The sequence below is a fragment of the Nicotiana tomentosiformis genome, chromosome 11, assembly GCF_000390325.3.
Source record: "Nicotiana tomentosiformis chromosome 11, ASM39032v3, whole genome shotgun sequence".
Taxonomy (NCBI): Eukaryota; Viridiplantae; Streptophyta; class Magnoliopsida; order Solanales; family Solanaceae; genus Nicotiana; species Nicotiana tomentosiformis.
The window spans coordinates 119525441-119543083 of record NC_090822.1 but is presented as its reverse complement, the minus strand read 5'-3'; the positions used below and the strand labels follow the sequence as shown (position 1 = coordinate 119543083).

General features: G+C 33.7%; 2 protein-coding genes and 2 non-coding genes across 10 annotated transcripts; 2 read left to right on the top strand and 2 right to left on the bottom strand.

Moving 5' to 3' along the window:
- Positions 1-677: 677 nt before the first annotated feature.
- Positions 678-7997, top strand: LOC104120160 (uncharacterized). 2 transcript variants are annotated; one of them, XM_009631886.4, is made up of 8 exons: positions 678-1004; positions 2796-2903; positions 3003-3650; positions 4372-4442; positions 6344-6799; positions 6886-6969; positions 7057-7154; positions 7630-7997. In XM_009631886.4, exons 1-8 carry the CDS (start codon positions 998-1000, stop codon positions 7700-7702), a joined length of 1545 nt encoding a protein of 514 aa, XP_009630181.1. In that variant the 5' UTR covers positions 678-997; the 3' UTR covers positions 7703-7997. The 2 variants fall into 2 exon arrangements, with proteins under 2 accessions (XP_009630181.1, XP_070044144.1); XM_070188043.1 differs by having other exon boundaries at positions 866-1004; positions 4390-4442.
- LOC117273385 (U6 spliceosomal RNA) lies at positions 7976-8077 on the bottom strand. The gene has a single exon (XR_004503394.1). It is a non-coding gene; the product is annotated as a U6 spliceosomal RNA (small nuclear RNA).
- A 2940-nt stretch (positions 8078-11017) lies between these two features.
- On the top strand, positions 11018-16517 carry LOC104120161 (pentatricopeptide repeat-containing protein At1g07590, mitochondrial). 6 transcript variants are annotated; one of them, XR_691605.4, is made up of 5 exons: positions 11018-11114; positions 12595-12682; positions 12809-13055; positions 13600-15128; positions 15701-15990. XR_691605.4 is itself a non-coding variant. In XM_009631887.4 (3 exons), the coding sequence occupies exons 2-3, from the start codon at positions 12708-12710 to the stop codon at positions 14848-14850; spliced, it is 1599 nt and encodes a 532-aa protein (XP_009630182.1). In that variant the 5' UTR covers positions 11018-11114; positions 12595-12707; the 3' UTR covers positions 14851-15990. The 6 variants fall into 6 exon arrangements, 1 of the variants encoding a protein (XP_009630182.1); XR_691602.4 differs by adding an exon at positions 12127-12330 and having other exon boundaries at positions 11052-11114; positions 12595-13055; XR_011411858.1 differs by lacking the exon at positions 11018-11114 and adding an exon at positions 11188-12330.
- On the bottom strand, positions 16031-16129 carry LOC117273384 (U6 spliceosomal RNA). Its single transcript, XR_004503393.1, has one exon. It is a non-coding gene; the product is annotated as a U6 spliceosomal RNA (small nuclear RNA).
- Positions 16518-17643: the final 1126 nt, after the last annotated feature.

The following is a 17643-nucleotide window of genomic DNA, read 5'->3' as shown; positions in this document are numbered from 1 at the left end:
AAGGATTTAATTGGGATCCAGAGGGTAAAAAGATAAAACGACAAAGTACTGCTTAGGTAACTATTTATAATTATAGGAGTAGAATTTAATTATGATATTAATGAAAGGGAATTATTACCATACTGAAAATATAAAATAAAAATTAGATATTTTGATCATTATACAATGACATTGTCGTTCTTATAAAGACAACGAGAATAATATAATTATAGCTTTATATAGATTTTAGTCACATTTTATTATACATCCTTTTTTCTTTGAAAAAAGTGTCTAACACAAGTTAGTTTATGTATAATCTTGTAGGGTTTGAATTTAATTTTTTGTAAGCATTCAATAATATTTGATTAAGGTTTAAAAAAAGTATTTGAAATTGAAATTGAAAAAAGATTGTGCATTATATTTGGACATGAACTTGACTTCAATACTGAAAATTTGTGACTAAAAATCATATTTATTTCGTAATAAAATTATTAATTAATTAAAATAGTTTAATTTTTTTTATTTGAGGCACTATCCTTACTAGTAAACAAAAGAAAAGGGGGAATTTAGGAAGTATAGCGCTATTTATTTATTTTGCCGCAATAGTAAAGTGAGTATTAAATTCAAAAAATTAATTGAAAATACAGAGAGAGAATACGAACGTGTAATAAAGAAGAAAAGAACTCAAAGCAAAACAAGCAAAGCAAAACCATAAGTCCATAACTTCTTCCCAGTGGCCATTTAATTTTTTCCTTTATTTTCACAACAATTCTCTTACCCTTCTGATAGTAATTCCTTCTCTAATACAGATTTGTGTCAAATTACAATTTTATTGATTTTTTCTTTTGCATATACAAATCTATTTTTTCCCCAATTTTTTCATCTGCATAAGATGCACAAAAGGGTGCTTCAATTCTTGCATTCTCCACCTGGAAGGTATTAAGGTTTAGTCTTTGAGGTGATAGAGCAACGTATAGAGGAAATAAGGAAAACCCCAGAAAAATTTTGGTGGAAAATCATGGAAGGTATAAAAATTTGACCTTTTTTTTCCATTACAGATCAAAATTTAATTGTAATTGGGTGTTTTACCACTGTGTTGGATTTTACGATTTTGGGCGTTTTATTGGTTTTAGAAATATTGAGTTCTGTGTGCAGTTTTAAGTTTTGTTCTATGGGTAAATTACAGTTTCTGCTTTGTTGTGAGTTTAAAGTTTTGCAATTTTTAGTTCTGTGATATTGAGTTAGATGTTCTTTTTGGTGATAAATCATAATGAAAGGTATCAAAATTCTACCTTCTTTGGTTACAGATCAAAATCAAATGTAATTCTGGGTGTTTTACCACTGTGTTGGATTTTGCAATTCCAGGTGTTATTAGAAATATTGGGTTCTGTGTGCTGTTTTAAGTTGAGGTCTATGGGTAAATTACAGTTTCTGCATTGTTGTAAGTTTTAAGTTTTGCAATTTTTAGTTCTGTGATATTGAGCTGATGTTCTTTTTGGTGATAAATCATAATGAAAGGTATCAAAATACTACCTTCTTTGGTTACAGATCAAAATCAAATGTAATTCTGGGTGTTTTACCATTGTGTTGGATTTTGTAATTGTAGGTGTTTCTTGGATTTTAGAAATATTGGGTTTTATGTGCTGTTTTTAGTTGAGTTCTATGGGTAAATTACAGTTTCTGCATTGTTGTGAGTTTAAAGATTCTGATATTGCAGCTGATGAGCTTTAGGTGTTCTTTTTTGAGAGATCGATCGTTGGATTTTTGTACAGTGATTAAGCCTTGATGTTCTCTTTAGTAGAGAATGTTGATATCTGATAGTTCATGGTGTATAAATATTGTAAATCATGCTTCATGGCTAAAGAAAACAATAAAATTAAATAACAATGGTATTGATCGGAATAGATATAGAGGATTCACATAATCTGATCAGGGGTTGGGCGCAGTTGATTGATGATCGATTAATAAAGGTTCCAGATGATTGGGCTATTTGTTGATTGAATATTCCTTTTTACCTTGAGATTACGTGCAATTTAGGTATTTTGTGGTTTTGTGTGCCTTTTAGGGGGTGGGGATTTGAATGTTTTGCTGGCATGCAGATTACCTTATTTGTAATATGATATTTGCAGTGTTCTGACAAAGGAGGTGTTAATTGGTTATGATGATAGGGAATGGATTAAATTTGGAATTAACTTCGAGTGGTTGAAACTTGACTCCTGATTAAGGAAAAAAAAAGTGGTTGAAACTTGGGATGATGATGGTTGAGATTGCCGTTTTTCCCCCTTTCTATGCTAGGTGCATGACTAAGATCACTGGTTATCAAGTACGTAGTGTATTTGAATTGGGGAATGCCCCTTTCCTAGTACTGGAATTCACTTATAAGTTAAACTCAAAATAAATTATATGGATGTGCTAAAGTGATATAGCCAGATGTGACTAGAGTCAATTCAGATGAGATAGGGAGGAGTAAGTAATGAACTACTGTTTCGTCTTTTATACCTATCACCTTCTGAAGTGCTCCATTATCACAAAATTGTTATACATGATCCCCTCCCAAAGTCCCTTCTTTTAAATGCTTACTGGTTACTATACCAACTTCAGTCTCTAGATTCCTTGAGAAAAAGTTCTTTTCTTTTTTTTCTTTTTGGTTTTGGATTCTTGATGTTTCATATAATAGTTATGAATTTGGTCAATTTATATACGAAAGAAAATATTATTTCTTTTTGAAGTAGAATCCATTATTGTTGGAACAGTTAATAGTCCTTATTTCCTGCTTGGATAATAGTTAAATTATTAAGGCTGTCAACCTTTTGCAGATTTATGTGAAGTGCATTCTGAAGACGATAAAGGCCACCATGAGAAAAACAAGAAAAGAATAATCAAGACACGTGCTCAGGTCGAAGCCCTAGAGAAACTTTATGAGGGTAAGAGATCGTATTTACTATTTTTTGTTTTGCAGTTAGCTACTACATCATACCTGTTGTTCCGGACATAGCAATAAGAGAAAGCTTATTAATTTTCAGAACACAAGTACCCTACAGATGAGATGAAAGCTGATCTGGCAGAGACATCGGGATTAACAGAAAAGCAAATTTCTGGTTGGTTTTGTCATAGGCGGTTGAAGGACAAGAGGCTGTCAAAAGGAGAAATATATGCAAATGGAAGACAAGATCGTTCAAGTGGCGTCATTCAGGACCATGGCAGTGGATTTAGACAGGATTCTTGTGGTAGCACCAAGCAAGCGGATGATAAGAGATTTGATCATCGGGAAGTTGAGAGTAGAAGATTAACTGGCCCAGAATTCTCAACTGCAGAGGTGACATATGAGGTTGGCACTCATTTTAGAGGGAAGTCTAATCGCATGGATGACGCATCTTCAAGAAGTAGCTCTTCATTACGGAATGAATGTTTTTCGCAAAATGCAGAATCATATGATATAGCAACTTCGAGATACATATCGCAGAATTTACCTACTGACTTTAAGGGTGTAAAACCAAAGAATGGCCCATCTGGGTATTTAAAAGTAAAGGGTCAGGTAGAGAATGCTGCAATTACTACTGTGAAGAGGCAATTGGGGAGGCACTACCGACTGGATGGTCCAGCCCTTGGTGTTGAATTTGATCCACTTCCACCTGGTGCTTTTGAATCAGCAGTGCCAAATCCTGTCAATGGTGAGGTCAAATGCTTGTTTGTTTTTTGGTGTTTTGGTTATCCAAGTTTTACGAGCCTGTCTGGAATTACTCTCTTTTTTTCAGCTCGTATGCCTTAATCTTTCAAGAAGATGCCTCCTTTTTTCTGCTTTGCCATGCTTAGTTCTTATTCAGTGGGGCTGCTTACTTGTTGTCGTGTATCATATTTTATATGAATACACAACTTTTTGTCTTATCAAAGTTTTATATTAGAAACAGGATTATGCTGCCAGCTATGTTTTGCTTCAGCTTTCGTTGCGTCTTCCATATATTGGGCAATAACTGTTAAACTTATCTTCTTCACATCTGAGGGGATTAAAATTGGAACATTTTTCATTATTTTATCAACTATGCTGAGCACTTTATTATACACATGGAATTTTGTTTGTAAAATTATTCTTAGGCATTAGTCCATGGTGTATGATATTGACATAGATGTCAACCTTGATTCTGTATTTACAATAAGAGTTTGATGGATTTTTCATGCTGAATGTCAATCTCTTATTAGTATGTCCAGTATCACCTCTATTCTGTGTTATATATATATATATATATATATATATATATATATATATATATATATATATATATAATTCTTAATGTTACATTTCTTGGTTGTATGTCTGAAATATGGATTCTCTAGTTACTTAGTTTCCTGATACAAGGCGTTGCTCACTGATATTGTGATATGAATGTTTCACAGACCCTTGTTATGCTACTGAACCTGTTCCAGATTGCTCACCAGATATGTCCAATGTCTACAGGCGGTCAAATGTAAGTGGATCTTGCCGCATTCCTCTTAATTAATTTGGTAAACCTCAATTTAAGAATTTCAGAAACGTGAACGTTCTGCATATTCCGCTGTCTCTTTACATCTTCTTGAGTTGAGGGTCTTTCGGAAACAGCCTCTCTACCCTCTCTACTCCTGGGGAGCAGGGGTAAGGTGTAAGGTATGCGTACACACTACCCTCCCCATACCCCACTTGTGGGATTCCACTGGGTTGTTGTTGTTATTGTTGTTGTTGTTGTTGTTGTTGTGAATGTTCTGCATATTGCACAAGAATGCTTAATTTGTTCTGTCAACTCAATCAAGGATCTAAGGAAGTGCCATATTTAGAAGTTTGTAGCAAAACTGCACAAATTTGTGTATAATTCACTGTACTTCAACTATTGTGTGATATGGAATGTTGAAACATATTTGAAGCTTGCGGTGGTAAATTCTTAGATGGTGCATCTTTGATGGACTAGATTGCCCTTTTGATTACTGGTATGGTGGCCAAAATTATAGATTAGTTATTATCTCACAAAAGCTTGTACAAATTCAATAATATTTTTCTTGGCTTGCATCTTTGGCGAATTAGAGTGCTTTATGGTTGGATTATCGGCCCAAAGTTTCTAACTGACCAAAACAAAGTTCTTAAAAAGTGTGCATCCAATATACACGACCTAACTATCTCTTCTATGCATTTACATCTTCTTCTTTTCTTTTCCTTTTTTGATAAGGTAAGATAGATATGTATTTGCATCTTCTGGATGCTTATTAATGAAATATCTTACTTCATCAAAATAAAAACTTGCTCTTTAAATATTACTCCATATTTTTCTTCGTTTTTTAGAATTTTTCTCTTCCTTTTGTCCATGAAGAGAGGCTTGTTTCAACTGGACTATAAGATACCAGATTGGATCTTTCATGGCAAAACTATTTTAAATTGACAGGGGTTACTATCTTCAGCTAAAGATGGTTATATCTGTGGTCACAGTGGCGTAGCCACATAGAGTGAAGGGTGTTCAATTGAACACCCTCATCGGAAAATTATACTATGCTATATAGAAATTATACTGTTAATATATGTAAAAAATATTTTTTATACATATATATTAAAATTGAACCTTGTATACCCTTCGCGAAAGTTCTGGCTTCGCCACCCTGCGGACTTATCAAACTAAGGATCGTTATAGCAATGGAAACTTTTAGCAAAGGAATGGAAGGTTCTGAAGGCTGCTTCGGTGTTGTCGATTTCCTTTAAACATTATAGTCCCATTATTTTTGATAAAAATAGTATAATACACTTCTAAAGTTATTACCAGTCTAATCACTTTGTTACAAATAAAATGCTTTTCTCCAAGGGATTTACCAGTACTTGGTGTAAAGTACCAGATTAGATTCTCTATATCATGACTAACCTTCTCCAAATTCAGTGGAATTACTGGCCAAGAATAAAGATTAGTACATTAATGGACTCTTTAGCAAAGTAAAGTAAGGTTTTGTAGGCTGCTTGAGTTCTATTGATATTCTTTTGAAATCAGCTCTGGTATGAGAATCATGCTTTTGAAAGTTTGAAAGTGATGGTTGCACTAATCAAGAGAATTCCTGAATTCTTACAGAAAGGCTGCTTTGTGATTACACCAGTGATTTCGTTTGTCACTTACCTTTCTTGGGAATCAATAAATAGTCTGTACTCTGAAGTAACCTCTGTCTTAGGAATAAAAATCACTCCTTTTTATATACGTATCTTTTAATTTTTAGGATGGACTAAAACAGAATTGTGCTTTACTTGTTTTTTAGGGCCACTCATCTTTCCAAGTTACCATATAGATCTTACTATCTGAACCAAAGTCTCGTGATATGTGGTTTCTATAATTATACATATTTTGTTTTTGCATTGCCCCATCAGGGACACAGATCCAATTCCAAGTCCAACTCGCATGATTCTGATCTGGATGGTTTGAGATTCAAAAGAAAAACCAATTCCGCTCTTCCTGAATATCACTTCAACCTAAAGCCTAAGCCGAATTCCTCTGAGCATAATGAATATCCTAAGTGGAACTCGTCATTAGACATGTATGAAGGCCCTGCAAGAAAAATTGCAGCTGACAGCAGAGACAGCTGTAAGTTTATGCTCAAACATGGACGTGCAGAAATTAGAGCTAGTACTGGCTCGAGCAATGGTCTTCGAAGTCCTTATTTTGGAAAAGTCAACGGGGAGCAATTGAAACCTCGGTTCAGTAGCCACAGTGAAGTGAGCCTTAAGGCTGTTGAGAAGGAACATTTTGATTGCAAGCCTTCTGATTATAAGGGAATTAACTATCATAATTTTGAGGGGAAAGAGCTCCCCAAAATAGTGGAAAAGGTATAGTATAGTACCATATTTGCTTTATGTTACGTTGTTTTGTGGTTCAGCAAATCCTGATACCTATTTCTTGAAATAATATATAGGATCACATCAGTGGAAAAAGGACAGCAGTTGATGAAAACCACGATCTAGTTCGTGTGAAGGTTCCGCGGCACAATGAGACAAGGGTAAGCTTTATGGTTGTTTTTGGTTAATTCTTGCAATTTCCTTTTGGTTTGGACATGCTTATGGGTTCTCTAAATTAAAATTTAAAGGTTGTACATCGTCCAATGGATGAAGTTCCTGACCATCAAGAGTACTTGAGGAGAGCACCTGTGGTAGAAATTCCACTGCAGACAAATCACCGGATAAGGTTAGACCAACTTAAAGAACTTGATCTTACACCACTTTGTATGCATGAATTTGCATCTGTGACTAGATGTCATATTTACTCTTTGAATGCCTTCTCTTATTCAATTTCGAATTTAAAATGGTAATTTGATGTACAGAAGAATATATGGCTGTCCTTCTCAAAATATTTTTTTTCTCAAAAGGAAGAATATATGGCTGTGTGTCATGCCATCTTAGAACTGATTTAAGACCTTTATTTGCTTATCTTGGTCCATCTCTAGAAGGTTGATTCATGAACAAAGTGCAGGCTAATATTATCTAGTACATGTGCATTTATCTTCTCGGCAGTTGCTAAGTTGTGATGTTATCTTATCGAATTTCCTACCTGCTATGACCAATTATAAGAGCAAGGTGTTACGTACTATTTTGCAAGCAAAAACCAAAGATTTTGTAAAATTCTTTCTGGTTAGCAATGACTCTGTTTGTGTTTGCTATAGGACTGCTGCAGAGATGCGCCGTAGCTTTAGTGAAGATGATGAAACAGAAGAAACGAGTTCCTTTGAGGATTAAAAGATTTGATATTGACTGAAGGAAAGTAACAGGTCCATTAGTTAGGGATATTTGTTGGATTTCTGCGTCGATAGGACTCCTTTGGATTTGTACAGTTCAAAAGCAACTTAAATTCGCTCGCCTGTATTCCATCATGTGAAGAGATCCTTCAGGGCTTGTATAGTTCAAAAGATTTGTATCCCATTTTGTAGCTTGATGCTGAAATAGGAATACTATGAGTAATATATATTGTCAATTGTCATTTTGTTTTGAAGTAAGGTACTTCCTTTATATAGAAGAGGAGACCATTTCTCTATTTGTGCGTGTCATCCTTGAACAGAGGCCATGCCTACTTAATCTATATCGTTCCAATCTTATCGGAAACCTCCCTGCAGTTACTGCTACAGTAGCTTGATGATCCCTTGAATTGGATCTAAGTAAATGCAGCACTATCATTTCATTGAAGACTCTGTATCCTCAACTTTTTTTTGGGTCATATTCGTAGTAGTGCTGCGGAAATTGCCTCTTGCAAATATGCAGCGTAAAGTTGTAAATTAGGAATATTTACAAAGCAGGAATTAAATTTGGGTGTAATTGTACAATTTGATATATTTATCTAGTCAAGTAATTGGGTGTAATTAAAGGGGTCAAATTATATTATTCAATTCTCAAGTGGATGTATGAACTGGTGGTAGTAATTACAAGCTAATGTAACTCTTAAAGAAATTATTTTCATTTTTCAAATATATTAAGTACTGCTATTATTTTAAAATTATTTCTCTTCCAATTCTCTTATCCTCCCTTTTCAACCTTACAATGTGTTGATTATGGTGTGTTTCCATATAATTTTGTAACTTCTCATATTTTGCTTCTTTTTTTTCTTTTTTTCTTAGTCGTTAAACACAATTTTGTAGTTTACTAGCTTTATTTTCTATCATTAGTATAAATAATTTATAAGAAAAATACCTTCAAAATTCATATCTATTTTTTTAATTTAAAAATACAATAAATTATAAACTTCATATTGTATTCATATGAGTTTGTAGAAAAAGTTAAATTCATAATTGAAGATTTTATAATTGTTTTAAATCAAGACATTAATTATTTGAAAGAAGTCAAGTTAAGTAATTTAAGATACCAATTATTTTTTATGATATTATTTATTAATTTATAATTATTTAACATATTTTTACGGCAAAATATTTGTTCTAAATACCTCTTAGTTAATTACTTTTTTGATATTTATGATTCACATACATGCCATATCATAAAATTTATCCACATGTTAATTTGAATTTTTTGTATTTAACTATGAAATTACACTTGTCCAATCAAACATAACAGTAAAAATTACATTATAATTACATTGTGGCAAACAAACAGATCATTGTAATTATTATATTGTGTAATTACCAGAGTGTGCAATTATTACCCTAATAATTGAAACGGTCAGATAATTACACATGGCTTTCCAAACAGGACCCTTAGTGTAATTTCTCACCATTTTTATAATTTAATCTATTTTTAGATGCTATTATCTCTTAAGCTGTTAAAAATTAAAAATCGTGGGACTTATGCTTGCGTCAGGCATTTAATCTAATCCAAGATGGCATCAGGCATCTATTCTAGGTAAAAAAAAAAAAAAAAAAAAAAAGACAATAGATTTTTTGGACTATTTATAAGTTATCCGAGTATTATTTTTAATACCGGAATAACTTATTCCAAATTTAATAACCAAATAATATATAAGGTGGTATTAAATTTTCATCCCAACACTATTTTTTATTTATCCCTCTTACCAAACGACCCCTTATGGTCATTTTAGTATCTTTGCTCTATGCTATTCCATTATATTTGGACTAAAGGCCTCCTTTCCAGGTGCTTTTGTACACGTGGATTTTTTACTATACCCAGACCTACCTTATACAATACTAATTTTGAAGGTATTTTTCTTATAAATTATTTTTACTAATGATAGAAAATAATGCTAGTAAACTACGAAATTGTGTTTAACGACTAAGAAAAAAAATATACGAGAAGTTACAAAATTATATGGAAGCACATCGTAATGAACACATTAAACTGTTGAAAAGGGAGGATTAAAGAAAATGAAAGAGAAATAGTTTAAAAATAATAGTACTTAATATATTTGAAAAAAAGAAAATAATTTTTTTAAAAGTTACATTAGCTTGTAATTACTACCAGCAATTCACACACCCTTGAGAATTGAATAATATAATTTTACCCCTTTAATTATACCCAATTACTTGACTAGATAAATATATCAAATTGTATAATTACATCCAAATTTAATGAATGAATTAAAAAAAATACACGTGACTTCACACCATAACAAAAAATGACCCATGTTTTTAAGTTTTACCCGACCTAGCCCGTATTATACATATTTTGAAAGCACTAACAAATTCAAAATATGTGTTCTTACAACCATTGCTTCTAAAAGCTATGGAGTTAAATATGCGTTCTCACAACTATTGCTTTCATTCTCTCTTCTTCTCACATCTTCTACATATGCTTCAAGGGGTCGTGTATTTTCTGCTTCCCTCCTCTGTGTCACCTGGCTGCAATATAAGAAAATTGAAGAGTAGAAGTCCACCATTGAAGGCTATTCAAAGCTTTGCTTTCGAAAATAGATTTTTTTGAGTTTGTTAATTGTTTCAATTGGGTGTTGTTCCAATTGATTGAAAATATCAAAATGAGTTCAAAATTTAAATTTGAAGTGATTTAAAGTAGATTTGAGTTAAATTTCAGAAAAGACGCAGAGAAGAAGACGAAGTTAATTTTTTGTATAATTATGTATAATCTTATATAATAATGTATATGAGTGTATAAATATATCTTATACATTACTATACACTTTTATACAAGCGTATATAGATAAACTTATTCCACGATTTTCAGTTGTAATTCTTGTTCAAAACCAGTCCAAATCTCCATTAAATGACTTCAAATTTTATATACCTCCTTATACTATTTCTAACAAGTCTAAATAACACCCGCTCTAAATTTCTCACAAAATCAAATTCGAAATTTAAACCCACATATTTAAGCTTGTTAAAAATCTAATTTTTACCACCTAAATGAATTTGGTTTGTTGATCTAATATTTGAGTTACAGTTACTAATTCAAAAATTAACTTAAAAGTTTTGAGCAATTTTTTTAAAAATTAAATAGTAATTTCGAGAACTTATTGGAGTAGTATGTTGAATCTTAGTTCATTATTTTTGGGCTAGTTGGTTGTAAATTGAAATGTGAGTTATAAAATTAAAAAGTAAGGACTCAGTCGTTCTTATATGAAATTTTCCCAAATTTAATTCCTACTTTGCAAATATTCCTAATTCTCTACTCCTTCACTCCAGCCTCCAAAGTCTAGAGCGACCGAACCGGAGTCCACAATCCAAACGTTAATCAGGTAGCTCTATTCCCATTGTTGTTTGCAATTTTACACATATATCGCAAACATAAACTTGTATTTGCTTCGTAGCTTTCGCTAAATGACATATTCTTTGAACAAATTAGTTATTATCATTGGATAAATTTGATTTATCGATGTGCTTTTGTTTCAGCAGAATTTCACAGAAATTGCAAGCAAAATGAAAACTTAGGTTAGGCAGTAATGTTTTGATTTTTCATTTTAGGCCGGATGACCTGTTGATTTAACCGATAACGGACCGATAACCGCTAAACCGATACCGAACCAACCGAACAACATACCCAGTTTATTCCCACAAGTGGGGAGGGTAGTATGTAGTCAGTCCTTACCCCTACCTTGTGAAGCAGTTGGCTAGTGGAGTAGTATCAATCGAACCATTAAGCGCAAATATCCAACCGATCTTCCCTATAAGCAGCCCTAGTAGAAAGCACAAGTTGAATTCTAGTTATGAATTAGGTAACAAGTTAAATATGTTCACAAATATTTAACTTTCGTTAACTTTAAGGATCAAAACCAGACTTTTGAACTAATTAAAGGTTATAAGTGCTTAGTCAAATAAATTAGCGACCAAAATTGAAATTAAACAATAACACAAGGATTAAAATTGCTATTTCCCCGATTTAAATCTGCCTTCTAGGTGGTTTTGGATTTGTTCTAATGATTTGTTTGGTTTGTCATAGATAGAATATGATGTACTGGAAAGTGCAGCTGATGACACAATCATATTTCTCTATGATATGGATGATATTCTCTGGATTTATCCAAAATTGTTAAATCTCTTATGTAGTGGGTAAAAAATTCATACCCCTTATTGGAATGTAACTTGAATTAATTTTTAACCAAAACTCTAATAACTGTGAACTATTTTGGTGTCTATATATGTGTTTATTTTATGCTTAATTTGTTAGACTAGAACTTTAAGACCATGTTTTTTTTTTAAATCTGATCTTATTCAAATGTTATTCATTTTGTCACATGCCTATTCGAACAGATAAACAAATGATTATATGTAATGCATGAGAATGTCAGTGAAATCATACAGCATATCCACTTAACAATTTTTGCTCCAAGTCTTCGTCAAGATAAACAAGGCAGATTCTATCATAAGTCGTTCCCGCCAAGAAAAAATGTGCAGCACCAATAAATCCATGAGAAATTAGCTGCAAATCTGTATGCTATTCCAAGTCTTTTTTAGGTTAGCATACAAGTCAATCTTAAGTAGTGTAATATTTTCATCACGTAGTTTTCTGTGCACTAGTGCTAATTATAATATACTCGTAGGATAGGAGATTTGTTTTGCTCTGGGTATTGATATTGTATCCAAATCTAATGCATTTTGTAAATGAGATCTGTCCTAAAAGGCTAAAACTAGAGTCATCAGAGCTTGAAGCTATTTTTATTTACTGGTTTGGTAAGCCAAAATGACTCCTAATCTTTTGTTTTTATCAACCCGTGGCAGGTTCACTCTAATGGTTTCTGCGGAGCTAGTGGCGCTGAGTGCATAATATCAGAACAATTCGTTCCTTTAAGCAGTCCTGATGAGTAAAGTAAGTTTTGTTTGACATATCGACAATGAATTTCATAACCATTTTGCGGCAACAGAGGATCATTAGTGCAATTCATCCAACAGTTGTTATATCTTTGTACAAACAAAGTATTGATTCATGTCACAGTTTTTGCTCAAAAGTATCCGATGCAAATGAGAACTCAAAATCAAAAAGAGAAGAAAGGTTGGTAGATCAGGGAATGTTGGCAACAAGGAACAGCTTAAGTCAAAGAATTGAAAGTGTACCCAAAGGAGAGTACATCGGATCCGCTTTCCAAAGCTGGATGGGTGATGGTCTACCTATTCATAGAGGTGATATTTTCCATACTATCAATCGTTTGCGCAAGCTCAAATTCATCAAGCGCGGTCTTGAGGTTCTTTTACTCTGCCCCCTCTTGCCAAATCTGAACACGGGCATTTTACCTATTATGAATTACGTGAAATATTCAACCTACTGAGAAAATCACTACAGTGCACTTACTCGATGTGCTTGTTTGAGAAATCTAAGTCTAAGGGGTAATAGTAGTGATGTTATTACGGAAAGAGGAAAACTTTGTCTTGCACAGTTCTGTCACATGTTTCAGGTAAGCTGCTGCAGAGTGGTGTGTTCCATAGTGAGCTACCCTGGCATTTTCATGACTGAATTTGCTCTATACTGTTGTTGAGCTCATTCTCAAGTCTTACTTATCATAATGTCAAATCAAGCTCGTTTGTAGTTGCTATTGACAATCTTTGAGGTTCTTAATCTGACTGTATTCACTTGCATTTGATTGTTAGATTCAGTTATTAATTAAATAAATAGAATTTGATGCTAACAATTAAAAAAAAGGATACAATTTGGTGCTCAGTTGGAACTTCAAACGAAATCATATTGATATTGAGCGGTATGCTTAATCTTCTGCGGTTTACTTTTCTCAGGTGATGGAATGGGTTATAAGGGAGAGACCTTACAGACCAAAGGAACTAGATTACTCATATTTACTAGAATTCACTTCTAAGCTTCATGGGATATCACAAGCTGAAAGCCTTTTCTCACGAATACCATCTGAGTTCCAAAATGAGTTGCTCTACAACAATCTTATACTTGGGTGCTTGAACAGAGGCCTAATAAGGCTTTCACTAGCATATATGAAGAAAATGAGAGAGCTGGGTCATCCCATATCTTATTTGGTGTTCAACCATCTCATTATTCTCCACTCCTCCCCAAGCCGCAAGAAGTCCATACCTAAAATCCTGACGCAGATGAAAGCCGATAAGGTCATTCCACATGCCTCGACCTTTAATATTCTGCTCAAGATAGAAGCAAATGAACACAATATTGAACGCCTGTTAAAAGTATTCGGTGACATGAATAGAGCAAAAGTTGAACCGAATGAGGTATCATACTGCATATTGGCCACTGCACATGCTGTGGCTAGGTTATATACAGTTTGTGAGACCTATGTTGAAGCTCTTGAGAAGTCTGCAACTGGACGAAACTGGTCTACATTGGACATTCTTATCATACTTTATGGGTATTTGGGGAAGCGGAATGATTTGGAGAGGATATGGGGCATCATTATGGAGCTGTCCCATGTCAGGTCTAAGAGTTATGTCCTGGCGATCGAAGCATTTGGTAGGATCGGAGATATCTGTCGTGCTGAAGAGCTATGGTCCGAAATGAAATCAAGGAATTCTTTGAAGTCAAACGAGCAGTTCAATTCTTTGATAGCTGTATACTGCAGACATGGACTTATCACCAAAGCCACTGCATTGTATAAGGAGATGGAGAAAAGTGGGTGCAAGCCAAATGCCATTACTTATCGGCATCTTGCTCTTGGTTGCTTGACAGCGGGGTTAATTAAGGAGGCTATTAAAACTCTTCAACTGGGGATGGATATGACAGCAAGCATAAAGGTCAAAAGATCAACTCCATGGTTGGAGACTACTCTTTCAATAATCGAAATATTTGCAGATAATGGTGACGTAGAGAATGCTGAAAAGGTGTTTAAAGAACTGAAGAAAGCAAATTATACTAGGTATACCTTTGTGTACAATACGTTAATTAAGGCGTATGTTAAGGGGAAGGTATATGATCCAAATCTACTTAAAAGAATGATTCTTGGAGGGGCGAGGCCAGATTCTGAAACCTATAGCCTTTTAAAAGTTGTTGACCAATTTCGGATGTGATTATATTAGAATTATTTTATATGCTTTTATACTGGTGGTTCAAGAACTCAGCTAAGAGTAAGCCTATTTTTCCATTTGCTGAAGATAACCATACTTAACGTGCCCCTTTTGTTCGAGTCTTGGAGAGATGGTGGCAGGTTAGACAAGTTACACTATATTACATAGATACTTGGAGAGATGGTTGTACATCGTCCTATGGATGAAGTTCCTGAGCATCAAGAGTACTTGAGGAGAGCACCTATGATAGGAATGCCACTGCAGACAAATCATCGGATAAGGTTAGACCAACTTAAAGAACTTGATCTTACACCACTTAGTATGCATGAATCTGCATATGTATTTTTAACATGTTTATTTAATAGGATTTTTGGAATATAACTCCATTGTGAGATGATCATGTTATTAGATGTCATAATTTGCCCTTTGAATGCATTCTCTTATCCAATTTCAAATATAAAATGGCAATTTGAAGTACAGAAGAATAATGGCTGTGTGTCATGCCATCTTTTAACTGATTTAAGACCTTTATTTGCTTATCTCGGTCCGTCTCTAGAAGTTTGATTCATTAACAAAGTGCAGGCTAATCTTTTTGTAGTACCATGTGCATTTATCTTCTTGGTAGTTACTATGTTGTGATGTTATCTTACTGAGACTTTCTACCTGCTATGACCAATTATAAAAGCAAGATGTTATGTACTATTTTGCAAGAAAAAACTAAAGATTTTAAAAATTCCATGGTTAGCGTCGTCTTATTAAGCAGTCATAATGTTTTTTTTTTTGCAAGCAAAACCAAAGATTTTGAAAAATTCTTTATGTTAGCAATTACTCCGTTTGTATTTGCTATATATAGGACTGCTGCTGAGATGCTGCGTAGCTTTAGTAAAGATGAAGAAACAAGTTCTTTTGAGAGTTAAAAGATTTGCTTTTGACAGAAGAAAAATAGCAGGTCCATTAGTTTTTAAGATATTTGTTGGATCTCAGTGTCGATGGTACTCTTTCTGATTCGTACAGTTCAAAGCAACTTGAATTCACTCGTCTGTACTCCAGCATTTGAAGAGATTCTTCAGGGCTTGTATAGTTCAAAATATTTGTATCCAATTTTGTAGCTTGATGCTGAAATAGGAATACTGTGAGTAATATTTATTGTCATTCAGCTTAAAGTAAGGTACTTCCACTGGACAAAAGAGGAGACCATCTCTCTATTTGTGTCATCCTTGCGCAGGGGCAAGCTTATCTACTCTGTATCGTTCCAGTTTTATCAGATGTTTCGGAAAGACACATGCAAAAGAGGAGGGTTTACCAAAATAAACCTCCCTTGCTGCTGCAATAGCTTGATGATCTCTTCAATTGAATCTAAGTAAATGCATCACTCTCATTTCAGTGAAGACAAGGGCAGATGTGGATATGAACCAATAAACAATAGCAACATGGCAATTTTAAATAGGAATTTGTTTCTCTTCATAGAATCTAAATCCTATTTGTATGATTGATTGTTAAAAGTCTTTTTATATTCATAGTAGTGTGTAAGGTATGTTTGGATATAGTAGGAATTCTGTGTATAAAAGCACCAGGGAGGCCCTGGGCCCTAGTCCAAATATAATAGCTTACAGGAGTTGCAAGAGTGAAGATACTAAAGTGATATGACATTTCTGGTCACCTTTTCTCTTTTTTAGGACTCTCAATTACAGAGGTATGATAATAGAAAATTAATGACAGTATAAGTTGTCAGAAGCTAAGTGGCAAAACTAGTTATTGCCTGTGTTGGCACTGAATCCAAAAAATGTGTTGTTTTTTTTTATGATTTTTCTTACCTAGACTTGATGCCTGATGCCATCTAGCAAGGTTAAGTTACTATTGCCAGATCCATAATTTTATATATTTATAAGGCCTTTGAATGTTTGACAGCAATTAGAACAAAGACAAGATGAAACTTATTCACTCGAAATGATTTTTTTTTAGTAAGTTAATCAATTCGCTTCTTATAATTGGCTATTGTGTTTTAAAAAGTTAAAGTGTAAAGTGAGACGTTTTACTTATCCTTATTGCAAAATGAAGTATGAGTCTCATGGGTTACATAAATCCTAATATGTCACAATTTTTAACTTTTATGCTGAATGACTTTACAAACCCCTAAATTTTTCCAGATGGTTATTAATTTGCGAGTTTTCCATTTAAGCACTTTTACTTCAAGAAGTAACCGTCAAAAAACCCACTGAGCGTGTCTTTTTTTGATAGCTATGTTTAGACAATGAATATCTCTCAAGAATAAATAACTTATTTCTTCGTACACTGGGCTTCTTGCATCACGGGTTCAAGTCGTAGAATTACATGTTCGAGTTGTGGAATCAGTCATTAATGCTTGTATCAGAGTAAACTACCTACATTACACCTCTTGGGGTGCATCCCTTCCTCCGACCCACGTGAACACGTAATACTTCGTGCATCAAATTGCTATTTATCAAGAATCGTCACATGACAAAGCGTGTCTCTTTTTGATAGCTATATTTAGACAACAAATATCTCTCAAGAATAAATAATTTCTTCCGCCGTTCACCGGGCTACCTACATCAAGGGTTGGAGCCGTGGAGTTACGGGTTCTAATTGTGAAATTAGCCACTGATACTTGTATCAAGATAGACTGGTTACATTATATTCTTAGGATATGACCCTTCCTCGAACCCGCATGAACACAAAGTGGAGAGTACTTTGCTTGAAGATCTTTTCATCTTTGCATGTGGCAAATGGTTGTTGACTTTATAATTGATGAGCACATTACCCAAACATAATTTTGTA

Excerpts from the sequence above, each read along its gene's own strand:
- LOC104120160 (XM_009631886.4), top strand. Across the intron at positions 6,970-7,056 it reads CGCGGCACAATGAGACAAGG|GTTGTACATCGTCCAATGGA; the intron begins GTAAGCTTTATG and ends TAAAATTTAAAG. Across the intron at positions 7,155-7,629 it reads CAGACAAATCACCGGATAAG|GACTGCTGCAGAGATGCGCC; the intron begins GTTAGACCAACT and ends TGTTTGCTATAG.
- LOC104120161 (XM_009631887.4), top strand. The coding sequence starts at position 12,708 with ATGAATTTCATAACCATTTTGCGGCAACAGAGGATCATTAGTGCAATT. Across the intron at positions 13,056-13,599 it reads TCATCAAGCGCGGTCTTGAG|GTGATGGAATGGGTTATAAG; the intron begins GTTCTTTTACTC and ends TACTTTTCTCAG.